This window comes from Vulpes vulpes, chromosome 15 (assembly GCF_048418805.1).
Source record: "Vulpes vulpes isolate BD-2025 chromosome 15, VulVul3, whole genome shotgun sequence".
Taxonomy (NCBI): Eukaryota; Metazoa; Chordata; class Mammalia; order Carnivora; family Canidae; genus Vulpes; species Vulpes vulpes.
The window spans coordinates 54,840,598-54,867,594 of record NC_132794.1 but is presented as its reverse complement, the minus strand read 5'-3'; the positions used below and the strand labels follow the sequence as shown (position 1 = coordinate 54,867,594).

At 38.6% G+C, this 26,997-nt stretch overlaps 1 protein-coding gene across 1 annotated transcript in view; it reads left to right on the top strand.

Moving 5' to 3' along the window:
• The window catches only part of SHC4 (SHC adaptor protein 4), a 127,925-nt gene that overhangs the window by 89,052 nt on the left and 11,876 nt on the right, over window positions 1-26,997 (top strand). Inside the window, exons 7-10 of the mRNA XM_025998674.2 lie at window positions 8,104-8,227; window positions 9,712-9,883; window positions 12,489-12,549; window positions 19,408-19,587. Of these exons, the coding sequence (XP_025854459.1) occupies window positions 8,104-8,227; window positions 9,712-9,883; window positions 12,489-12,549; window positions 19,408-19,587 (537 nt within the window). The remainder of the gene's footprint in view (window positions 1-8,103; window positions 8,228-9,711; window positions 9,884-12,488; window positions 12,550-19,407; window positions 19,588-26,997) is intronic.

The following is a 26,997-nucleotide window of genomic DNA, read 5'->3' as shown; positions in this document are numbered from 1 at the left end:
CTCAGGCAGGTCATTGCTCTTCAGTCAACACAGTGGTGAGGAGTTCAAAGATTGATGTCCATTGCTTGCTTGCTTCTCTGGGATAATGGGTCTGCCTCGAAAATAGATGACTTAGAAACATAAGGTAACTTTGCTGGCATCTGGGTGGCTCAGTCTGTTAAAGCATCTGACTCTTGATTTTAGCTCAGGACATGATCTAAGGGTCATGATCTCAGGGTCTTGAGATTAAGCTCTACCTGGGGGGGGGGGCATGCTCGGCAGGGAGTCTGCTAGAGGTTCCTCTCTCTCTCTCTCTGTCCCTCCCCCTGTGCACTCTTTCTAGGATAAATAAAGAAATCTTAAAAAAATAGGGTAATTTTTTGGATTAAGAAGTTAGCATCTCCTCATCCTTATTCCTCCGTTTCCAGTTTCCTCTTTCCCTTTCTTCTTCTTTTTTTTTAAAAAAGATTTTATTTATTCATGAGAGACACACAGAGAGAGGCAGAGACATAGGCAGAGGGAGAAGCAGGCTCCCTGTGAGGAGACCGATGCAGGACTCAATCCCAGAACCCCAGGATCACAACCTGAGCCAAAGGCAGATGCTCAACCACTGAGTCACCACCCAGGCGCCCCTCTTCCTTCCCTTTCTTTTTTCAAAAGAGTTTATTTATTTATTCATGAGAGACACATACAGAGAGAGGCAGGCTCCATGCTGGGAGCCCGATGTGGGACCTGATCCCAGTACTCCAGGATCACGCCCCTGGGCCAAAGGCAGGTGCTCAACCACTAAGCCACCCAGGTGTCCCTCTCCTCCCCTTTCTTATTTACTTGGTTATAGAAACTTCTGTGAGAAGCCATTTTATTGTCATCATAGCCCCGCCTTGCACACCCATCTAGTGTCAAATCCTTTCTCCTCGCCTGAGCCCCTGGACTTTGGTTTGTACACAGAGGTGCTGATACAGCTTTTAAGCCTGCAAATAATTATTAATTCCATACTAATACAGAAGGGGCTGAGCTAATTATTGTGAAAGCAAAATAATTCCTGGCCAATCTGGACTCCTCATTTAGTGGGAGAGAGAAACACACAGCATGTAGGATGTCATGGAAAAGGGTGTTTGAACAGCAGCATGTGGGACATCGCAGGTGCTCCATCAGGATCTATGGGAGAATCGAACACAGGCCCAGGGGAAAGAACCCTGTGATGAGAGCTTAGGGTCATATGTTTGGGTGGTGTGTGAGTGTGTGTGAGGGTGGGGTTGCCAGAAAACAGAAGGAATAGAAGTAGGGGAGCCATCGCAAAAAGATCAGCTAGAAACAAATTGTAGAGGGCTTTAAATGGTGGCCAAAAGGTCATTGCGAGCCATGGAAGATTTTGAGCTTTATAACAACTATTCTGACTTCTGCCATTTTACTGAATTTGCAGATTGATTATTTTTCTGGCATTTGTATCTGTGAAAGTGATACTGGAGTGCAGAAAATAGTCTGGAATTGTAGAGTCCAATTTGGAGGACATCTCATTAGTCCTAGGCAGGAGTGGTCCGGTTTAGATTATATTCCGGAGAGGAAGGAAAAGTTTGGACAAATCTGTGAACTAATGGAACTTGGCAACAATTTAGATATGAAGGTTGTTGAAGAAATAGAAACCAGATGTTCCTGAGGACTTAATGTGAAATTATATACGATGCAAATATCTCAATATGTGTCTCATAGTAAGTATATAATAAATGAAAGCTTATTATTATTATTATCATTATTATTACCCTGTGTGATTTGGAATAGTATTGCAATTAAAGAAACAGGGATTATTATACATTGGAAAAAGAATCCACTAAAGAAACAGGGGAAAGGGGGAATCTACCATTTATTGCGTGCTCACCATATGGCAGGCATTGTGTCATTTCATCCTTACAGCAACTGAGGTTGGTATTAATTTATTCTTTTATTATAAAAGCAAACACTGGCATTGAAAAAAGTGAGATTGTTTTCCTAAGCTTAGCCAGCTAATAAACAAGTGAATCAGCCCCCAGGTCTTCAGCATACCTTTACAAAAGAACATCACAAGGCACGAAGAAACATTTAAAAAATTTGCAAGTTTACTAGCTACCTTGTTAGCAATTAAATTATAAATAGGTAGCACATTTCATCTTCAAATTCCAAATATTGAAGACAGGTAAAATGGGGTTTAAAGTAGTTTATTCTTGGTTTATGTATACAATGGAATATTACTCAGCAATTAGAAACGACAAATACCCACCATTTGCTTCAACGTGGATGGAACTGGAGGGTATTATGCTGAGTGAAATAAGTCAATCGGAGAAGGACAGTGTATGTTCTCATTCATTTGGGGAATATAAATAATAGTGAAAGGGAATATAAAGGAAGGGAAAAGAAATGTTGGGAAATATCAGGAAGGGAGACAGAACATAAAGACTCCTAACCCTGGGAAACGAACTAGGGGTGGTGGAAGGGGAGGAGGGCGGGTGTTGGAGGGGAATGGGTGACGGGCACTGAGGTGGACACTTGACGGGATGAGCACTGGGTGTTTTTCTGTATGTTGGTTAATTGAACACCAATAAAAATTAATTAAAAAAAAATAAAGTAGTTTATTCTTAACAATGTTGGTAGGAGTGTGGATCCAAATGTTTTGGAAAGCAAGTTGACAATTTGCAGCCAAAGCCTTAAAAAGGTAAATTGAACCAGCAGTTTAACTTCTAATGAAATAATTAGGACATGCACAAAGATTAAGCAATAAAGATCATTGTCATATAATATTTATATAATTGAAAAAATACAATTAATTCAATATTCATAAATAGCAAATTGTGTAAATGAATCTATAGAATGTACTACTATGCTTTGATATAAAGCTAGTGTTAGAGGGCAGCCCAAGGGGCTCAGCAGTTTAGCGCTGCCTTCGGCCCAGGGTGTGTTCCTGGAGTCCCGGAATCGAGTCCCATGTTCAGCTCCCTGCATGGAGAGCCTGCTTCTCCCTCTGCTTCTCCCTCTGCCTTTCTCTCTGTGTGTCTCTCATGAATAAACAAATAAAATCTTTAAAAAAATAAAGCTAGTGCTATAGAAGAATAAATAATGACATGGGGAAAATTTTGACAATGTTATGAAGTGCAAAAAAGTAGATTGTGAAACAACGTGTATAATATGACGCCAGGTAATTTTTTGGAGGTATAGAAAAAATATTGGAAAGAAAAAGATGCCAAAAATATTAATAGCAGTTATCTTTAGGTAGGGAGACTTGCATAATTTTTTTTTGGTGCCTTTTTAGTTTTCTAAAACTCCTGCAGTGAATATTTATTATATTTGTAAAAAGAAAATATGTTCTAAATCCTTGAATAAGTAAAGAAAATAGTGAAACCAGAAAGAAGAAGTTACAGAATTACCTAGTGAGTTTTGTTCATCTGGGGAAAATGTTTAGCAGGCAGGAGGATATAGGGAGGGGTGTTACTGTTATGGGGGATGGGAGTGTGGGGGTGGGAGAGACAGACAAAGAAACAGGGACCAGGCCTTCAGGTGCAGGTTTGGAAAAACTGCAACTTCATAACCCTAAGAGTAAGCAAGATCACCCAAGGAGGAGCTTGCAAAGAAGAGGGCTGAGGGCCTCAGGGAGTAGAAGTCGTCAGAGGAGACAGCAAAGAGCCAGATGAGTGGGAATGAGGAGGAGAGAAAACCAGGAGATGAGTATCATCTAAGAAGGAGGAAGAGCAAACTTCTAGGGGAGAAAAGTCATCCCAGAATAAGACAGCACAGAATGTCACACACTGAAAAGGAGTTAGGGGGAGTGAAGGTGGAAAAAGCCTTTGAGTGGGGCAGTTAACAGAGCCAGACCTCAGGGATGAGGAAGAGCCTAGCTGACTGAGGAAACCCAGGCTCCATGCTGAGAATCCTGAATGTTCCCACTGTCTCCCATTTGCATGATTCACTTTTTTTTTTTTTTTCAGCATTAGTCTATTCAAGGCAGGGCAGTTGTCACTTTTTCCCATCTTGGCTAGGACCCTTGAGTGAACTCCTCATTTTATAAAAGGCCTTTTCTGTAGAAAAGCTAAGTTTCTCTAAGAACATTTTGAGTTTACTTAGTGACTAATACGGCTTGCCCCTGTAATTGCTGTAAATAGGAAATCTATATTCTCTTCACCTCTTATTCCAAATATGTCATCATCCAGGAAGGTTTACAGATTTTCTCTGAGTCTAAGATGTGAAAGAAGGCCCTAGTTTACCTGGGTAGAGGATGGCCATGGTTCTCAGTCTCTGAAGAAAGCTAAAAAAAAATTTTTTTTAAAGACTGTAAAAACAGTTTCAATTAACCTATTTAGTTATATTTATGGTTATGGTTATAAAATATATGCACGATTGCCCTGGGTTAACTCTGGTCTGACTGGAAGCTTGCTTCTTTGGTCTGGTTTCTTCCTAGGCATGGAGGACTCCTTGCTCAGTACCCCAGCACCATCTGGTGGTTGACCTGAGAAGTTGCACTTTTGAATTTCTAGTTTATTAAAAAAACAAATCTAAATCTAAAAAATACCCCTGGTCTATTAAAAATAAATATAAAACTAGTAGGGAAGGGCCCATTATCCTCTAAGAATAGTTCTCAGCCATTTGTTCATTTGTTCATTTGTTCCAATTAGGAAACCAAATGAAAAAGGCTGAAGAATATGAATCTAAGACTTTAAAAAATTCTCCTTAATATGATACTTGATACCCAAAGGTAGAGTTGTGGGTCTATCTGGCTACAGGTGAAATGAAAAGAACCCATTTTGCATCTGATTCCATCTCAGGCCTCCATACCAAGTTATCATATCATTGGAAAGTCACATTATTTTTTGGCAATTGGGACTTTCCATATACTTGTCTTTCATTCTTCCCGTTAGCTAAAGATTGGTCAGTTCTTGGCCAACCTAGCTGCTTATCCAGACCTTTGGAGGTGAGCCTAATACTGGGAAGTGGGCACATTTGTATGTGATTCAGAGCCCGTCTGGCCCATGACCAACCTCAAAAAGACAGTTTTTTACAGAGCAGCATACTTTGAGTAGCAACAACAGCACTATGTGTGTTCGCTGAAAGTAGTGAGGCTGCACAGAACATCGCACAGGGTCAACCATTTCGTCCAGTGTCATCCTTTCATGGTGATGGGCACCACTGTTTGTTTTCTATTAATCTTCTCAAAAAAGTAATATGGCATTGATGAGGTTATCCAAAGCAAAGCAGAACGTGTTGGTGGCATCAGCCCAAGAACAGGACCAAATCCTCAAAGTATCAGAATCAGAAGAATTGAGACAAGTAAAACCATTTTAGAAGTATGTGAGAAGAGGTAGAAGATGTTTGGTGGATTTGGTGTTTCCTTCCTTCCTGAGTACCCACATGCCACAAGAGCCCACATGTCTGTTCCTCAGAGGGTGTAAGCTGCTGTGAAAGAGGGAGGTTAGGATTTCTATAAAGCAGTAAGGGACTTCAAACATCACCTGTGCTCTGTCTTGGCAGATGAGGGTATTTCTGAAAAGTGATTTGTTCGGGATCATGCAGATTGTGGCATAATTGGAATTTGAACTTGAATCTGGATCTTTCCATGGAGTTCTTTTAAGTGTTCTTGTTTTCTCATCCCTTCAAAGGGAAATACATTTTCATTTTCCTTCGGGTGTGTATATGTATGTGCAAATATTTGAATTTCCTGTCTCTCTCATTATCTTCCCTATCTTCAGCTCTAGACCTCTTCTTGAACGTAAGAAAAATTTAAATTTAAAAAATAATTTCCTGTATCCTTTTATGATTTCTGATCTTAACTTTATTTTTAATTGACCCAGAAATTTGTGAGATGAAAAACAAAAGAATTCAAGTGAATTGCCTTTTCTTATCATAAGGTAATACGACTTCTCTTGGCTCAACTGGAGGGCACTTTCCAAGGGCACTTTGTAGGTTTAAGGATATCTCCAAGAGCAAACCAAGTAGTGATTCGTACCACTCAATGGCTGGAAGAACCTGCCTCACTAGGGGTCCACTGCAGGTGCCATTTCAATGCAATTGAAGACAACTTCTCACACTAGAAGTATTGATGCAATTCAGGAAAATCAATATGGATTTATTCAACACAATTTTTAAAACACCTTCTATGTGTTGGTCATGTGTGAAGCTACTGCAGAGAAAAAGAAAGAGCAATTTAAAATGACAGCCTAAAGATAGATCAATCATTTTTCTTTGTTAGAAAGGATATATATTTATAGACATTCTTAATTAAGTTTTGAAGCTAGAATTAGCTCCTAAGTCTATATTAGGATCCAAGTCACTTCTTTAAAGGGACAACCTTATAAGAGATGGTAATGATAATTCTAGAGGTTTGACACCTTGGCATTGTTTGATTTAATAACTCCTCCCCCCCCCCCCACAGGCACATACAAACACATGCCTTCTAAAAATTTAATTTAAATCTTTTATTTTATTTTTTTTACAGATTTATTTATTTATTTTAGAGAGGGAGCACAAGTAGAAAGGGGAGAGGGAGAGAGAATCCCAAGCAGACTTGAGCTCACCTTGGAGACCTGCCTGGGGGCTTGGCACGGGGCTCCATCTCATGACCCCAAGATCATGACCTGACGTACTGCACCACCAAGGTGCTCCTTCATCTAAATCCTTTAAATGAAAGTCAAGTTAGTTCTGGAATAAGAATTGTCTGAGATTCCTTGAGATATAATTATTAATAGAAGGCTAAGAGAAGAAACACTTGTAGGTTCTACTATTACGTACTGGTATAGGCTTTGCAAATTCTACCAGATGTAAATGAATTGCCTTCTGCTTTAAATAGATATAGAATCCTTTCCAAGAGAATGCAAGTGTGAAATCATGCTTCCAAGTCAGCACAGTTGAATCATGCTATAAAGACAGCTCTTCTCTCTTTAGGTGTCTCTTTTAGTAATGTGTCCTTCTGTTGGTTTCACACACATCTACTCTCGGCATCTACTCTAATTCCCCATGCACTTGCTTAAGCCTTTCTGTTCTTAGAGAATAGCTAACAATTTTTGCAACATTATTGCATATATTTAACTGTTATCAAGCTTTTTCTCATCCCTCCATTCTTCAGGCTACACAAACCAACATATTTTTGAAAAATGTTATTTCTCATGGGACTTATTGCCTCCAAATAAAAATTATCCTCAGGGCTCTTTCTAAGCCATCCTTATGAAACTTCCATTTCAATAAATTGCCATGTTGCAAGGCTCTAAGCAAGACCCCATATCCCACCGAAGCAAGAATGGTATTCCATATGGTGGGAGGTGAATTTATAGTCCCTGAACAGAAGCTCCTGTTTTTATGCAGCAGCAGCAGATTTGCTCATTTGTGATATTCCATCAGCTGCACCCTTCATAATTTATTTATTTAAATTACATGTGCAAACTCCCCCCTTCTCAGTAGCTGCTTGTCAGAGAAATTATCTAATAAAAATTTTAATATCTTCTGGTCATGTCATTGTCACAAAATCTTGTTTTTTTTTTTTTAATCTTGTTTTTGATGCTTGATGGAGATAGTACTTTAGTAGAATTTTGAAGACAGGGATTACCACGCCATCACTACTTTCTAGTGGCAATGACAGGGCAAAGGGGTATTATAAGCTCCTATCTTCACCAGCAGCTCATCCCTCACTTTGAGGGGAGCAGGGTATGGGGGAGATTTGGAAAGTTATATTTTTGCAAAGACAAAATACCATGCAAAGATGACAGCATGATCCTTATCTTCCTGTCAGATTGCTGCCCTAAGCATCTTTTGTACCGAATTCTAGAGCTAACATTGAATACAAGTCACATGATTAAGATCACTCTAGTTTTATAAAAAATGGAGGCCCAAAAATACCTGTCTGGAGACCAGAATTTGTCAATTTTTTTGCGATATTTAAATGTAAAATATGACTGTTTCTTCTCTTTGATCCATATGAAAAATGAGGTATTCTTTTCCGCTACTTCAGAACTGAAAAGAACTTGTAAACCTGCTCCGTTTCACTCAATTAAAAGTTTGTGTTGTGGAATGATTTTGACTTTATATAAAACCTTTACTTGTTGACAACTTATTACAGGTGTTTTGTTGTTTTTGTTTTTGTTTTTGTTTTTGTTTTGGTATGTTCTCTTGCAGCCTGCCATATATTGGAGTGCCGCAGTGGAATGGCCCAAGATGTCATAAGCACCATAGGGCAGGCTTTTGAACTCCGGTTTAAACAGTATTTGAAAAATCCTTCTTTGAATACTTCTTGTGAAAGGTCAGCCAAGAGTTCTATAATTATTTGACTTACTATATTTGTTTTGTTTTATTTTAAAGTGAATTTTCAAACTAATGAAATTAATATTTTTTTCTTACAAATAGGCAGTTTCAGTACAAACTAATAATGTCATTTTCTATTCTTCTTCCATTTATATTTATCCAGATATTTCCTCTTGCTTTGTATCAGAGAAACAGGAATATGCCCTGTTTCTCTGATATAGAGAGCTACGACTTAATGAACTATTATCATAAAATAACAGACATCAATACATTTCTCAGAATCATTCCAATCCCAGATCTCTTGCAACTAAAAAAAGAAAAGAAAAAATCAAGAATGAAGAACAAAATAGTAAGAATCAAATGTCTGTAACAAGAATCACCATTAGTTTGCTGGTTTGCAGTGTAAATAGATGAGCTCCAGCTAAACGGTGGGAGGGCTGAAAGGTGATGTGACCCAAGGATCTGGTTGTTCTATCTGAGGCACAGAAACTCTGGAAGGAAAGCCAAGCCCTTTAGGCCTGACAGACTTCAGCATGTGTGGAGTGCAGTGAGGTCTCTCACACCCAAGGGACAAAAACTCAATCTTGTTTAATTTTAAATATACTCCTCCCCCAATTAGTTATGTTGTGTATCAGCCAACACCCTTTATAAGGTGGTCTGGGGTAACAAAGGAGGGGGGTTCTTAGGAGGCCTTGATGTTGAATTTTTCCCAGGGTAACACTCAATATCTTAGTGCTATCGTTTTGTTGACATGTAATGAACCCAACAAGACTGTGTGAGTTGTTAGTGGAATCAGTTCAGTCCAAAAGGACTTGATTTATTCTTTTTCATAAGAAACTTTTACTAATTCCAATTTGGAAGAAAAGTTGTTTGTTTTTTGGTTTTTTTTGTCCTGTTTCAATTTTTAAAACAATGCATGTTTACATAAATCTACCCACTTGCCACATATGGTTCTAATATTTCTTTATGAATCCCATATACTCCTCCAGATTTGTGCAGACAAGATAACTGGCCATAGCTCTCTTATTTTTCTCATCTTGGTTTAATAAACTGGACTAGGCCCTCTGCCCAATATCTAACATTTTTTTTAGGAGAATATTTCCAAAATGGTACAATCAAAGTGTGCTGAAGATACTCAGGAAAACTTTTTTTTATGCTCCACTGGCAAAAATGACTTACATTCAGAGTTCATATATGTGTTTGTGTGTGTATGTGTGTTTCTTAATCACTGGGAGGAGACACAAAAGCATCACCCTTGGCACTTTTTGTTGGCTTACCCTACTTTAATTGTCTATGGAAAGCTAAACAACTCAACCATCTGGTTGCTTCCATCCAGATGTTTGACATCACTTAAGAAGAGCTATAAACTTAAAACATGAATGCAAAGTTTTTCAGATGATTTGCATGGTTCTGATCCCTCTGCCTCCCCTACAGCATTTGAATTCCCGCCCAGCCTCTTGGGGATTCTTTTTTCCCTTACAGTGAGGGGGTGCCTATTGATGATCATGCTGAGGAGCGAGAAGATCATGAGTATTACAATGAAATCCCAGGGAAGCAGCCACCTGCAGGTGGTGTTTCAGATGTGCGGATCAAAGTCCAAGCCACAGAACAAATGGCTTACTGCCCCATACGGTGTGAAAAGTTGTGCTACTTGGTAAGTCATGTTTTATTGTTACCGGAACTTAGCAATGTGATTCTGTCCTTGTCACTAGAGAGTTTAATTTGAGAGTTTTCAAGCACTAGTTTAGAGAAAGTATCATCTTCCTCAATACAGAGCCAGAGAATGAATCATTGTTGGAGCCTGCACTAGATCATTTTTGCTGTGAATCCCCCAACTTTGGCCGATGTGGATGACTTCACATCTCCCTTCACTAGGAAGTCCAGCATGTTATTTTTAACATCACCCTTCTCCATCTCCAGTCTTCCTATGTTCTCCTTGCTGCTCATCCTTAGCTACGGCCTCCACAGCTGATCCTTCACCTGACCTCCTGATATCCTCTCCTCCTTTCAACCCTCTGCCTTTGTTCTGTTGCATCAACCCCTGTCTCAGTCTTTATTTTCTCTTTGTCTACTGGTTATCCCTCTTCCATCTGCTAATAAATTTGGATTCCTCCAACCAGCTCATAATGTCTTGTCTCCTTCTCATCTTCCTTTTTTACCCATAAACTAGAAAACATTGTCTCTATCCCAGGTTTCACATCAGCACTATATTTCTAAGATCTGAATTCTGCTTGACGACTTGATGGGAATCACTTTTACAGTGGTCACCAATGGTTTTTTTGGTCACTGATGGTTCAAATCAATTTTCTTCATCAATATTCTGAATCTGTCTATAGAATTTGATACCTGTAGGCTGCCCCTTCCTTTTTGTAGACCTCTTCTATTATCTTCTAAGGCTGTGTCATTCTTATCCCCCATCTCTTTTGCAGCTTTTGAAACCTTTGTCCAACATTTTATTATCAATTTTTTCAAACATACAGAAAAGTTATGTAAGAGTTATACATTGAACACTCATACACTCACTGTCTAGAGTCTACGATTAACTACATTTAACATTTCACCAGGTTTGCCCTGTCATCCTATATAGCTATCATCCATCAGCACGTCTTAATTTTGGTATGTTTCAAAGTAAGTTACATCTTTTTTTTAATTTAAATTTTGTTAGTTAACATAGAGTGTAAAATTGGTTTCTGGACTAGAATTCAGTAATCCAGCACTTACATATAACACCCAATGTTCCTCACAACAAGTGCCTTCCTTAATACCCATCATCTGTCTAGCCCATCCCCCACCCAGTCCCCTCCATCCACCTTCAGTGTGTTCTCTGTCATTAAGAGTCACTTATGGCTTGTTGCTTATTTCCCTCTTTCTTCTCCCCCCCCATATATTCATCTGATTTCTTTTTTTTTTTTTCTGCTGCCGGGGGGCTGTAACACTCGGGGGGTGGGCCCCTCATCTGATTTCTTTCTCAAATTCCACATGTGAGATCATATGGTATTTGTCTTTCTCTCACTGACTTATTTCACTTGACATAATACACTTTAGCTCTGTCCACATTATTGCAAACGGCAAGATTTCGATGGCTGAGTAATATTCCATTTGTGTGTGTGTGTGTGTGTGTGTGTGTATACACACATACCACATCTTCTTTATCCATTCATCAGTCAATGGACTTTTGGGCTTTCTCCATAGCTTGGCTATTGTTGATAATGCTATCACATCTTTTCTTGTTAGACCTTATTTTCTTCCACTCACCTACAAATCCAAGCCCTTGCCCTTACCACCCTTGCTCTGTGTTTGGCCTCGACCTTGGTTTCTCCTCTGGTATGCCACCTGTATACACATTGTTCCAGCTCCTTTGTTTTCAATTACTACCTATCTCTCCAGCTATAATGCAATAGACATTACATTGCTTATGTTAAGATTGAAATCAGCATTTTCTCCTTGATTCCAAATCAGATTCCTCTACAGATTTACTCATGTTTATTAATAGTACTGCTCTTCTTTCATTAATCTGCAGTCTTTTGCTTTTCTCACTTTGGGCTCCACATCAACTCAGTCTTTAAGACCTAGAATTCTGCCATGAAATCGTTTGAATCTATCCTACCTCTCATATTCCTGTTGCACCTTTCTGAGCTCTGGTCTTTACTTGCCCAGGTGATTCTGAAAACTCCTTCCTTGTCTCCAGTTTCATTCCCCCAAACCATTCTGCATGGTACTTCCAGATCAGTCTTTCTGAAGGATAGATATTGCCCTTCTCGAAGGCATCAGTGATATCATCCCACTGTTGAAGACAATCTAGATCTAGATCCATAGGGGATCAGTGCAACCCCTGATGGATGAGATTGTCAAGGTTGAAAAATGAGCCTGGCATAAACCTCAGTAGAATAGGGCTCCAATCTGTCACTATTAGATAGAGGTTTGCTAAATACTATTTATACAAAGTGTCCTGGAAATCACACTTTCTGGCCTGAGACTTGGATTGAGTCCTGGCTGGGAACCTCCCAAGCACAGGCAGCAACCCTCAGGATATAGGCCTTATGTTGGCAGCCTTTATGACTCCTCGCTCCAGACCCATCTTTGCAGCCCCCAAATAATGCACTCCCATAGGAGTCTATGCTCCCCACCCAGAATCTCAGTTCCTGTCGGAAAGTGAATTTGTCAGCTGTATTCTGCTGGGAGCATCTGCTAGTGTTGCTTTTTGAAAGTATGGATATATACTATGTTTGTAAATGTTTCACAATTTGTTGTTTGTGCAGCCTGGAAACTCCAAGTGCAGCAGTGTGTATGAGAACTGTTTAGAACAAAGCAGGGCAATAGGTAGGTACAATTGTCCTCCGCCATCTGCCGCTCTCCTTATTCCTTGTAGGTCATGTGGTTGTGTGTGGCCCTGGCTCTTAAAGACTTCCTGGGGAAGTCCGGTTTATATAACCAAACATATAATGCTTCAGCGGCCGGCTTTCCACACTCTGAGAGTCCCAGAATGCCACGCATGTGTCACTTGACAGGCTCATGACTTAGACTCACTCTTGTGGGCTCTACCACACTATCATTCTACCTTATGAGGTCTTTCACTGCTGTAACATCATGAGAGGTCTTCCTGGAAAGATGCTTCTCTGCTTAAAACTCAAGGGAGTTCCACTTCAAAGAAGATCAGACATTAAGCTAATGTGAAAATCAATGCTTGTCAGATCCATTAGAATTAAGGTAAAATCTTTAAGCAGAAAACAAAAAGAAATCTGAAATGCAAGAGACTCAATTAGGGGGTCCCATCTACTCTACTTGCCCTACTTCCTAGGGCATTAAATGTCTTATTACTGCACGTGATAGTTATGTTGGGCACAACTTTTCCACAACACAAATGTAGAATATCAACCATCCAGGTTGGACATACGTTGTCATAAAGTTATGCCCTAGTTAGTAATTTGATTTTTTTAAATTGTTGAAGGTACATATTTCTTTGGGAAGCAAAGTTTTATAGCATTAGAGAGGGAGATAACTGGATGGTATTGATAAGATGGTGGAGAAATAGAGTTGGATAGCCATGCTTAGGGACTCAAATTAAATTAGCAGGAATTTGGCACCTAGAAGGTAGTCACTTCTAAGGGTATATATATATTTTACTTATTTATTTATTAAGAGATTTTATCTATCCATCTGAGAGAGAGAGAGAGCATGCCCAAGCACATGAGAGAGAGCACAAGCAGGGCGAGGGGCAGAGGGAGAAGCAGACACCCTGCTGAGCAGGAGGCCCGATGTACGATTTGATCCTGGGACTGAAGGAAGATGCTTAACTGACTGAACCACTCTGGCACCCCTAGAATATTTTCATTCTTCTTATGGAATTATGCCATTGTAACCTATTAATTTAATTTACTTCTTTTGAGACAGAGAGACAGAGAGAGAGAGAGAGCGCGCGCAGGGGGTAGGGGGCAGAGGCAGAGGGTGAGAGAGAATCCCAAGCAGGCTCCACCCAGCATGACATAAGACTCGATCTCACAACTCTGATATTATGACCTGAGCTAAAATCAAGAGTCAGACACTTAACTGACTGAGCCACCCAGGTGCCTTAAATTTTATTATTTCTTATATGTGGGAGATACATAAAAATTTATCATTTTAGGTACAGCTATGATTCCTACCTTCCTCCACCATGCAAAAATAACAGAAGTAGTGGGTTTAGATGGTATTGTTAATTCTTTAAAAATATGGTTCTTTTTGGTAGCTATTAAAATTCCATGCCATTCTTTAAAGTTATTTACAATTTTAACCTAACTCTAAGTAATATGACTAAAACAAATTAAATTAAAGGTAAGTGCAAAGGCTCCTAGAAGAAAAGTATAAATGGAAACTAGAATTCCTGGTGTGCCAGGACCACATCCTAGATCACTGCACATAGAGAGGACAGCAGAGAGAGTCTTGGACCTAGACAAAGAACTCCCGAATTTTTGGTCCTATCAAATACCTCCCTTCCCAGCTCATCTTCCTCCTCTCCGTTAAACAGTCTTGATGGCACAGCCTGTGTGGCAGCCATGTGACATGTGGCACAGTCACATGGCTTCTGAGGGGAACTCACTGAAGGAAAATCAACATTACTAGAATGATGTACCATATGCTAAATCACAACACTACCATTGAAGAAAAGGGGCATGGTCTCCTAGTTTTTTGTCAAGAGCCCCCAAAACATACATTTGTGAAGGAACTAATGGTTATAGAGGTTATAGAGGTACTGTCTCAGTCTTATTCAAGATATTTCTTTTTGTAAATGTAATCTTGTCATAGAATCCAACTTATTGTTTCTGTTTATCTTGGTTTTATTTCTCCTTCAAATCCAACAAACAATGTAACCCCTTATTCTTTTGTGATTTATATATGTCCTAAGCCAATATAAGCAGATCCAAACTTATGAACAGACTTTACTGAGAGCCTGGAATATATTTCCAGAATTAGTTCATTCCAGAATTAATTTTAGCCATGATGACTATCTCCTAGACAAGTGCACCATGTTCTACTCTTCTGGTTTGCCTGTACTAGAGCTTAAATACATATTTTGGAATGACAAATACAATAGAAGTTTCTATTGCAAGTGGCTGTTCTTCAGTTGCACTCCAACTTTGAGAGGGTTGGAAACCAGTACAGAGCTACCTTCCTTGTGGTGGCCTTAAGGTAACAGTTAATAACTGGGAACTTTTCAGAATCTTGGTGAGGTGAGAGATGGTATTCACAGTTTGGAAAAAGTCCTTCAGCTGGATACTTTCTTCCCTTGAAAATCAGAGCTACAACATTGTTTTCTTAGAAAAGCAGTTCTAAGTTCCAGTGAGAATCCAGAATGCTAGGAAGCCATCTCCCTAGACCTCAGCCACTAAGACCATAAGTTAGAAGAACTCAACCCCTGCTCCAGGAGCAACAACAATTAAGGCCACTCCTATTGTTGTAGGGAGGACTTTACTACTATGGTGTCCATTCATTCACAGACACCCAGAAATCAAGTACTCCTATCTTGGGGCCTGCCTGTGACTACTAGGGCATATGTTTAAAAACTTATCTGAAATTCTTGACCAGTGAGCAAATTAATAGCAGTTGCCAGAATAGCAAATACATAATTTTTATGGCTTTTCCTTGAGATTTATACATAAGCATTTGAGAGACACCTATACAAATATTTTCAGTAAGATCTGGCCTTTTCCTCCCAAGACATTTATTTATTCAAATACTGACTTACAACTTGAATTTCAGTATATTATAAGTACTGCAATAGTCTTCTGGTTTTTGGAGAAGTTAACTATATTTATCACCAGACTTATAAAAGATACCTATCCCTACTTTTCTTTTTTTAAAGCTTTCTTTTTTTAAAAGATTTTATTTACTCATGAGACACAGAGAGAAAGAGGCAGAGACAGGCAGAGGGAGAAGCAGGCTCCATGTAGGAAGCCTGATGTGGGACTTGATCTCATCATGCCCTGAGCTGAAGGCAGACGCTCAACCACTGAGCCACCCCAGTGTCCCTCTATCCCTACTTTTAAATTCCTTTATGGAAAAAATTAGCAAAATAGAATAATGTTTTCTAAATGGAAATAAGATATTTTTGATCAAAAAGACATTAAATTCTCACAAGCCCTAAGGGCTTGCACTTAAAAACTTTGGTTCTTACAGTATATACACTATGTACACTATGTATTTGTTTTTTGCCACCAATCCTCTCTTCAACAGGTTGGATCGGTTCTTGGAGTAATACTTGGCAAAAATAAATTTTGGAATGCACAATGGCTGGCGTATGTGGTTAAACTCTCATCAGCCACATACTTTACCCAATAAAGATTTTAAATTTGGGTATAGAGTGAAATACATATTAAAGGCAACATTACTGAGTTAAATATAATAGTGCATTTGGAAAAAAGAAATGGTCATTTTCAAGAGAGACTGGATACAGGCATTAATGCTTTTGTGTAATTCTATGGGATGGTAAACCTGATGTTGTTACCTCATGCCATTCTCTATAAGGGGCAAATGAGTCCGTGCCCTGTGCTAAAGTTTGACTCAGAACGTACCGGGGTCAAATATGCTGAGAAAGGAAGACTGAGGCAGATTCAGCATCTGTTCATTCAGCTGACAAACATTTTTCTTTTGAGCACCTGCTTTATACTAGGCATTGAAGATGAAGATATGCAGATAAATGGGTTCTAATCTCTTCTTAAGGACTCGAGGAATTTGCAGTCTCAAGGGGAAGACAGACGAACAAGTAAGCACATACCTATATTATGTTATGGAGTGGCGCCTGACCCAGCCTTGGGGAGGGAAGCACTAAGGGGGAAGCTTCTTGAAGGAGGTGGATTCAGAACAGAATCTTAAAGGACAAATAGGAGTTAGGTACAGACAGAAAGGGATAGCAGGAGATAAGAACCATTTGCAGAGCACCAGCATCAATGAATAAATAGGTAACTGAGCAGATATTAATTATTTATTAAGCAGGCACTATTCTGTTAGTGTCTCATCCACATTCTTTCATTTAATCCTCACTACCATATTTTTTTATTTAAATGCAATTTGCCAACATATAGTATAACACCCATTGCTCATTGCATCACATGCCCTCCTTAAAGCCCGTCACCCAGTTACCTACCCAACTTCCCACTTCCCCTTCTGCAACCCTTTGTTGTTCCCCAGAGTTAGGAGTCCTGCTAATTATAGTGGCTGTGAGTACTATCATTAGATAATGTTTCAGTATCTCAAGATAATATCTAAATGTATATCCCAAAATACAATAGAGCATTTGATAAAGAAAATAGACATAAATCCACATTTCAAATCTTGATCATTTTAACTTTTGGGAGACCAATGTTCTGATTTAATTAGGTCATTCTTGTTTATAAGCTCATAATGCAGCTGAGGAAGATTTTGTAACAAAAAAAGTGATCTTCAATCTTTGATTTATTTGTAGTGATCTTTAACCACTTAGCCATTTATGAAAGTAAGTTTAGTTTAAACTAGATAATATTCATAGATCCATGTAACCAAACAAATGGAGACTGTCATATATTGTAAAATGCAACAAAGAAACGAAATGCCCTGACCACCCCTCCTTCTTTAGAAATCTCACTCCTCCCTCAGGATATTCCACATATAGAATATGAGGGAGGACAAGGTGATGTGTAACAGCTGACAGACCAAGAGAAAAGGAGTAGGTAGTAAGGCTGTAGTCTTCTGACTGGGCTTCTCCTATTTGATATACTCTTGGGTCTCCATATTTTATAAGAATTTTAGCACTATTCATCATGATGTGAAATCTGATATAAAGTTGGTTCTTTTTGGACCACATTAAAGGGGTTTAATGACTGAAACAATAAAAGGACTGATGTTGACTGATGCTTTATGATAAGACAATGGAATGTGAATGTCATTACTTCAGGGCAGCTTCATGATAGCACATATGGCCAAAAATATAAATGTTCCATCTATCCTGACATTCTGAGGACAGAACCATCTGGATGGTACAAAATATTTCCTGACATCAGGTACTGAAATATGGTGCTATTACCCATCCATTCAGTAACACTTTGTTGTCATAAGTATGTGCCAGGCATGTGCTAGAAGAAAAGATCTCTACATTCACGGAACATGCAGTCTAGATGGCATTAAACAAAATGACATAATAGAATTAATTTTTCTTGTGATATGGACTTCAAAGGTGAAGAAGAAACTTCTAGCAAAGCAGAGAGACTTGGTGTAGTCTAAGAAGGTCAGAGAAGGCTCTACTGAGAAAAGAGATGCTTATACTGACACCTGAAGAGTGTGGGAAGAGCCTGGCAATCAGAGAAAATGGCCTTACAGTGGAGATTATTCTTCCAGAAGGGCAAAGTGACTGAGGAACATGGAGTTGCAAGGGAAGCTGGGTAGATGGAACCAGAACTTGGGGCTTGTTGAAAAGTTTGAGCTTTGGGACACCTCCTGGGTGGCCTAGTGGTTGAGCATCTGCCTTTGGCTCAGGGTGTGATCCTGGGGTCCTGGGATCGAGTTCCACATCGGGCTTCCCACGGGGAGCCTGCTTCTCCCTCTGCCTATGTCTCTGCCTCTCTTTCTGTGTCTCTCATGAATAAATAAATAACATCTTTAAAAAAAGACAAAAAAAGTTTGAGCTTTATCCAAAGAGGAATGGGAGGCAGTAAAGAGTTTTTTAAGCCGCTGAAAAATATGACTAGGTTTTCAAAAAAAAGATCATTTTGGCCACAGTGTATAGAACAGAATGGAAGAGAAGGGAACAGGGTAAGAGGGAAGAAGGTGATAACCTAAGGGGTGAGGTCTTTCCATTAAATTCCAGAATAAACATCAACAGTTGGTTAGAGGCTGAGCTTGGCAAAACAAAACTTTGGGCATAGAGAGAAGACAGACTTTCCATTCTTAATAATTTAAGTAATAAGGTTTTGAAAAACAGTTTAGGGACACCTGAGTGTCTCAGCTGGTTCAACATCCAACTCTTGATTTTGGCTCAGGTCATAATCTCAGGGTGGTGAGATTGAGCCCCACATTGGGCTGGATGTGGAGCCTGTTTAAGATGTTCTCTCTCCCTCTCCCTCTGCACCTCCCCTGCCCACTCATGCCCCATGTGCACATGCTCTCTCTAAAAAAAGGTAGGGTGCCTGAGTGGCTCAGTGGGTTAAGCATCGAACTCTTGGTTTCAACTCAGGTCAAGGATTGAGCCCCAAGTTGGCCTGTGTGTCTCCCTCTCTGTTCCTCCCCACTGTTTGCATATCTCTCTCAAACAAAATCTTTTTTTTAAAGCAGTTTAAATAATAGATATTCATGTTCTGTATGACATATGTGTTTTCTTGATTCCTGGACCACAGCCCTGAGCAGTGTTATGTGTGGGTTTGTGATGTTTGCTGGACAGTCGGCTGTCTTTTTTTCTCTGGCTGCTCCTCTCTTGGGTCTTCCTAGTTTGTTTCCTACCTGGTGTTGAAGCAGTAGGTCAGCTGAGGGATGGGCGGGGAGGGTCTGGGAGGCCAAGGAGAGGGTGCTTTCCCTGAAAGCCTGGTGTGTATCTTGTTTTTACAGGTCTAGAAGTCAGTACTCAAATATGTATAGGAGGGGAGTGGCTCTTCCTTTCCTATCAGTTCTAGACTCAAACATGATTTTACTTATTGTTTACAAAGTAAGACATATGTTGATCATTAATCATTACAGGTAATGCACAGGAGAGAGGAGTGCAGTCCCATCGAGATGCCTCATTAATGAAGCACACATGTCGAGTGGATTTCTTCAATGATCCCTGCTACATAAACACACAGGCTTTTCAAAGTACACTTGGCTCTGCCCCAAATCAAAGCTCAGCTCACGTGTTGGGGAGCCCATGGCACCGTGAAAGTAAGTCACTGCTCACTATCTGTATGAATTTCCTGTGGCTACTGTAACAAGTTACCACAAACTGAGTGTCTTCAAGCAACAGAAATTTATTTTCTCACAGTTTTGGAGTGGTTCCCTCTAGAGACTCTGGAGGAGGATCTGTTCCATGCCTCTTTCCCAGCTTCTGGTCACTATTAGCAATTCTTGGTGTTCTTTGGCTTGTCAACATATCAATCTCTGCCTCAGTCTTCACATGGCCTTCACCTCTATGTCTCCAAACTTCTCCCTCCTTTTTCTAGGACAATACCTTCCTCTTCTAGGTGGGCTCTAAATCCAGGAAGATCTCATCTCGAGATCCTTAACTTAATTATACCTGCAAAAGCCCTTTTACCAAATGAAGACACATTGATGGGGACTATGGATCGGGACTTGAACATATCCTTTTGGGTGCTGCTGTTCAACTCACTATACTGTCTTTCAGTTTCAGGAAGGCTGTTTCAGTGGCCTCATTTTTAGGGAATGAAAAGGATTGTTTCTCACCTCAATATTATACCACAGTTAATTGTGAAGTGTTATGAATTTCGAGGTTTTGGGACTTTGATTTTGAATAATCTTTTCAGACACTTTAAATTGGCTCCCAACTTTTAGTTTCTGCTGTGTGCTTTTGCTGAAGGAAGGACTATCTAAACCAGGAGATAATTTTGAATTTGTTGGTTTGCATGAGGAACAGTGACTATTATTTGGCTCTGTTTAGTGATGGTTTTAATTTTATTCATTTCAAAATTCCTTGGTAAGTCATCTATATGGTACTAAAATAAAGTGGCTCCTTTCTTTAGGATACTGTGAGTAAAATACAGTAAGACAAACATCATTTTCCTACTAAATTGCTTCCAGAGGTAAATGTATAAACAGGAACATAAATAAGTAAAATCAAAGCAAATCAAAAGCCTACAGCCAATTAAAAAACAAGTAAACCCAAAAATGCTTTTTATAAAATATTAAAGTGTATTGGGTTCAAATTTGGGTGAGCCAAACCTGGTTCACTCCAAAGATGGAGATCCAATCATTCAGAAAGTCCTTTTGCTAGATGAGAATGCCTCTCCAGACTGCCAAGGGCAACTTTCCAGTTAGTATGAGCAATGACAAGATGAAATTTAGCAGATTTTGGTGAGCCTGGGCTTTACCAGACCACCTTAACTCCTAAACTGAGAAACAAAGGTCCTGGTTGCCAGCCATGGGACAAGTGAGCCATTGTCTTGCAAGCTTTCCAAAATCAGCCTTGGCACCCAAACAACCTGATTGGGTTCTCTGGAAGCAAACACTGAGATGGGGCTTTGGCATGCAGGGTCTTTATTGGGATCCCTATCAGGAAGGGATCAGCCATCAAAAAAAGTGAAATCTTGACATTTGCAATGACGTGGATGAACTAGAAGATATTATGCTAAATGAAATAAGTGAATCAGAGAAAGACAATTATCCTATGACCTCACTCATATATGGAATTTAAGAAACAAAACAGATGATCTATAGAGGAAGAGAGGAAAATATAAAACAGGATGAAATCAGAGAGGGAGACAAACTATAAGAGATTCTTAATCATGGGAAACTGAGGAGGGTTGATGGAGGGGAGGGGGTAAGGGAAGAAGTAACTGGGTGATGGGCATTAAGGAGGACATGTGATATAATGAGCACTGGGCATTATATAAGACTGATGAATCACTGACCTCTACTTCTGAACCAATAATACATTATATGTTAATTAATTAAATTTACATTTAAAAATAAATTTAAAAAACGGCTAGGGCATGTAGCTTAAAGTTCATGACATCTGGATAATGTAAAGTCCTTTCAGTCAGGATTGGATGGGAATTCTTATTATTCTTATTGTTTTTTTATTATTTGCTAAGTTGTCTGTCGCCTTCCACAACCAAATTTAGTAGTGAAAAGAGGGATAAGATTACCATAATAAAAAACCTATGTTCACAAAAGAGAAGCTTGCAAGACACACAGGGGTCACTGGTACATAGCAATTACCAAATCCCGTAGTGCGGTAATTGTGAAGACTCCTTGAGCTGGAAGTGGAGAAAATGATTTGCTTGGACTCTGGTCCAGCTTTATGAGAGGAATTTCTTTGTCCATTGTTATCTGTGGGCCTCGACTGTCCTCTGGGTTGTTCCTGCCATTATCCTTTGTGTACACATCCAAAGTTAATGTTGGAGAAAGTGCCCTTTTTAGGGGCTTCACCACATTTATAGCCTATTTTCTGTGGGTGGGGACTTGATAAATTGGAGTTGCTTTGGAGGCCCAAAAGCCATAGACAAGGAGAAATTATGATTCATTGGCAATGTAATTTCCTTAAAAACTTAGTAGGATTCTCCTTTTTTTTTTTCTTTTTTTTTTAGGATTCTCCTTTATTTGCTTAGAGTCAATTCCTCATGAAATTGCCCACAATGTTCTTTTATTATCCTCATTGCCCGAAGGATGCCTTCTTTCTTTCCTGTTATTGATATAATTTCTGTGTTCTCTCTTATTGATCTGTGTTCTTTGAGATTTATTAATTTAATTGATCTTTCTAAAGGACCCAGGTTTTGGTTTCATTTTGTCTGTTATTTTCTATTTTCTGTTTCATTGATTTCCATTTTTACCTTTTCTGTGCTTTCCTTCCACTATCGATTAAATTTTCTCTTCTTTATCTAGCTTGTACTATATTTTCTTCCACTGTCTTTGTAGTTTTATTTCCACAGTTACATATTTATTTCTCATGAACTTTATATTTTCTGTGAAGTAGAGGGTCTAACTTAATTTTGCCTATGTAAGTGATCCAGTTTTGCAAACACCATTGACTAAATAATCTCCTCTTTCTCTAATATCACTCTCCACTAGACTAGATTCTTTCTTTGTATGTGAATCTGTTTCTAGGCCTTTATTATACTTTTTCTATTGCCCTACTTCCCTGTTCTATTACCAGTATATTAACTAGTATGGCTTTATAATATATCTTAATAGGCATATAATTCTTCCTTTATATTACAGATAATTTTTCTCTGGGTACTATCTCGAACTTTCACTTATTATTGACATTTTTAAAAAGATTTTATTTTATTTATTCATGGGAGAGAGAGAGAGAGAGAGAGGGAGAGAGGCAGACACATAAGCAGAGGCAGAAGCAGGCTCCATGTAGGGAGCCCAATGTGGGACTCAGTCCCAGGTCTCCAGGATCACACCCTGGACTGAAGGCGGCACTAAACCACTGAGCCACCCAGGCTGCCCTATTATTGACATTTTTTTTGTTAATATCTTTTTCTAACAACGTTTTAGACACTCTACAGAGGTGAATGTGTTTTTCCCCTCAATAATGCAAATAAATTCCTGTTCTATAATTTTTATATGCCCAAGATTCCATATTGATAAACGGTATGCAGTCAGTTCTCATACTTCATGGATTCCATATTTGAGAATTTGTTTACTTGCTAATATTAGTTTGTAACACCAAAACACTCATGTGGAACTTCTGTGGTCATACGTAGATGTGCACAGAGCAACAAAAAATTCGAGTTGCCCAATGCACCCATTTCCAGCTAAGGTGAAAGTAGGGTCATGCTCTGCCTTCTTGTTCCGTCTCTTCTGTTATAAACAAGTACCTTCTGCAGTCCATTTATTGCCATGTACTTTGAGTTTTTGTGCTATTTGCTGCTGATTTTGCTCATTAATATCATCTCCAAGTGTTGTGCTGAAGTGCCATATATCGCTCGTAAGTGCAGAAGATTGTGATGTACCTTACAGAGAAAATCCACATCCACATATTAGATAAGCTTCATTCAGGCATGTGTTGGCTTTTAAGTTCAGTGTTCTTGAATCAACAATGTATATGAAATAAGGTAACTTTAAATAGAAATACACATAAAACAAGGTTATATATTGATCGACTCAGGAACTTGCTGTGTCCTGAGGCTCAGAGAAAACTAACCCTGCATTTCTCCTGTGGATGGTGTTTCAGTTTTCACTAAATCAGCATTCATAGCAACTTTGTAAAATAAAACTCTCAATGAAGAGAACTGACTACTCTCAGTCCTTTCAAATCAGAAATGGAGTCGTTTTTAACATGTCGTGGGGGAACAAAAGCGTAGGCTTTTCTTCCCACAACAGAAAACTGAGAGTTGCCCGCCAGCCCCAACACTTTTCTCACAAATTTAATCTTCCGATTTTGTCTTTAGTTATGTGCCTATCCTGATATTTGTATACATTTTTTATTCTATAAACAGGGTTTTTTTTTCTAATTCAAAAGTAACACAAGGGGATCCCTGGGTGGCGCAGCGGTTTGGCGCCTGCCTTTGGCCCAGGGCGCGATCCTGGAGACCTGGGATCGAATCCCACATTAGGCTCCCGGTGCATGGAGCCTGCTTCTCCCTCCGCCTGTGTCTCTGCCTCTCTCTCTCTCTGTGACTATCATAAATAAATAAATAATTAATTAATTAAAAACAAAAAACAAAAAAAACAAAAACAAAAGTAACACAAGTACTCATGGAAAAAAATCCAAATAATAAATATGGTATTTAAAATAAAATAAAATGTCCCTTCTCAAGCTTTAATACTGTATTCAACTCCCTACATATTAGCAGTTTCTTCTGATTACTACCAGAATGTTAATGAATAGTTAAGTATCTATCTGCATACTTATGCATATCCATCCACCCATCTATCTACCTACCTATCAACCTATCATCTATCTCCTTTATTTTTTTTTAAAGATTTTATTTATTTATTCATGAGAGACACACACACACACACACACACACACACAGAGGCAGAGACATAGGCAGAGGGAGAAGCAGGCTCCATGCAGGGAGCCCCATGTGGGACTCTATCTCAGGACCCTAGGATCATGCCCTGAACTAAAGGCAGATGCTCAACCACTGAACCACCCAGGTGCCCCTATCTATCTCCTTTAAAAAGAAATAAAAGTTATACCCCCTTAGAAGTTATGATAACCTCCTTCTATACTTGCTTATTTCACTCTTCCATTTTAGAGATTTACAAATTAGCATGTAATATCCTTTGTTATTTTCTTTTTTCCAGTTTTATTGAAATATAATTGACATATAACATTGTACTAGTGATTTGATATATGTATATATTGCAAAATGATTAACACACTAACTTTAGTGTGGTATCCATTCATCACCTCACATAGTTACAAAATTTCTTATGTTGAGAACTTTTAAGATTTACTCTCTTAGGAACTTTTAAATATGCAACACACTATTGTTAACTATAGTTGCGGGATCCCTGGGTGGTGCAGCGGTTTGGCACCTGCCTTTGGCCCAGGGCGCAATCCTGGAGACCCGGGATCGAATCCCACATCGGGCTTCCGGTGCATGGAGCCTGCTTCTCCCTCTGCCTATGTCTCTGCCTCTCTCTCTTTCTCTCTCTGTGACTATCATAAATAAATAAAAATAAAATAAAAAAAAAAAGACTGTTTGAAAGATTGGAATTACTTTCTCTTTAACTGTTTGGTAGAATTCACCTGTGAAGCCATCATGTTCTGGACTTTTCTTTGCTGGGAGGTTTTTGATTGGTGATTCAGTCTCCTTACTACTAATTCACTTGTTCAGATTTTCTATTTCTTCATTATTTAGTCTTGATAGTTTTTATGTTTTTAGGAATTTATCCATTTTTCTAGGTTATCCAGTTTATTGGCATATAATTGTTCAGAGTAGTCTCTTATGATCCTTTGTGCGGTGTCACTTGTAATGTCTCCCCTTTCATTTATAATTTTATTTGAGTCACTCCTTTCTTGGTAAGTCTAGCTAAAAGTTTGCTTATTCTGTTTATTTAGTTTTATTGACTATTTTGTGTTGTCTTTTTACTCTCTATTTAATTTATTCATTATTCTCTATTTCATTTATTCTTTGATATTTTTTTCTTCTATTATGTTTGGGCTTAGTTTATTTATTTCAGGGTAGCCTTGAGGTGTAAAGTTAGGTTGTTTATTTGAGATCTCTCTTTTTTCTTAATATAGGTGTTAGTTGCTTTGAACTTCCCTCTTAGAACTGCCTTTGATAGCATCCCACAAGTTTTGATATGTAGTATTTTGGTATGTGGTATTCAAGATATTTTCTGACTTATCTTTTGATTTATTCTTGGACCCATTTGTTGTTCAGTATCATGCTGTTTAATTTTCACATATTTGTGAATTTCTTAGTTTTCTTCTTGTAATTCATTTCTAGTTTCATATCCTTGTGGTCAGAAAAGATGCTTGATATGATTTCATTCTTTTAAAATTTATTGACTTGTTTTGGCCTAACATATGATCTATCCTGGAAAATGTCCCATGTGCACTTGAGAAGAATGTGCGTCTATTGGTTTTGGATAAAATGTTTTGTGGATGTCTGTTGAGTCAATCTAGTCTAATGTATAGTTTACATCCAATGTTTCCTTACTGATTTTCTGTCTGGATGACCTATCTATTGAAAATGGGATATTGAAGTTCCTTACTACTACTGTGCTGCTGTTTCTCCCTTCAAATCTCTTAATATTTGCTTTACATATTTAGGTCCTCCTATGTTGGATGAACAAACCTTTGTTATTTTCTATTGTTTTATAGTATTATATTGTATAAGTACATCATAGTTTATATATCCATTCCCTTATTGATGAACATCTGATTTTTTTTCAGTCTTTGCTAATATAATAGTCATTACTACTCCAAAATACCCAATTGCATGTGCTTTTTAAAAATCGAATGCATCGGGATGCCTGGGTGGCTCAGCGGTTGAGTGTCTGCCTTCGGCTCCGGGCCTGATCCTGGGGTCCCAAAACAAGTCCTGCATCGGGCTCCCTACAGGGAGTCTGCTTCTCCCTCAGACTATGTCTCTGACTCTCTCTCTCTGTGTCTCTTGTAAATAAATAAATGAAATCCTTAAAAAAAATTGAATGCATTATTATGCTGTCTTCCCAGTTCACATTGGTTTCTTTAAGTGTCTCATTCTTTGTCATTGGGGTTACTTACAGTTGTTTAATTTTGCATGTTAGATTTTTTTTCTCCCTTAAGCCATATGCCCTCTTTATTTGATCAGATGTTTATGGGTGTAGATATTCATATCTATCTTGTGCTTACCTGAATTTCTGATCATGAGCAATAAATGTCTTCAGTTGCTATGGGAACTCCAAGATAACATGATTACTTTCTTCCATGATTCCTATCACTTTCTTTTTAGGTCTCTATTAAATATAAAGTGGCCTTTCTTGTTGCTTCCTTAACCTTTGCTACTTCTGAAAAAATATGTTATTAATTATATAACATCAATAGCTTATTAAATTTTGTAGGGCAACTTTAAATAACTAGATTTAAATTATGATTATCTTTCTCAAAGTTAACATTATGTAAGGAAGCAGTCGATAATAGGTAATGCACCACAATGTTAAAGAGTA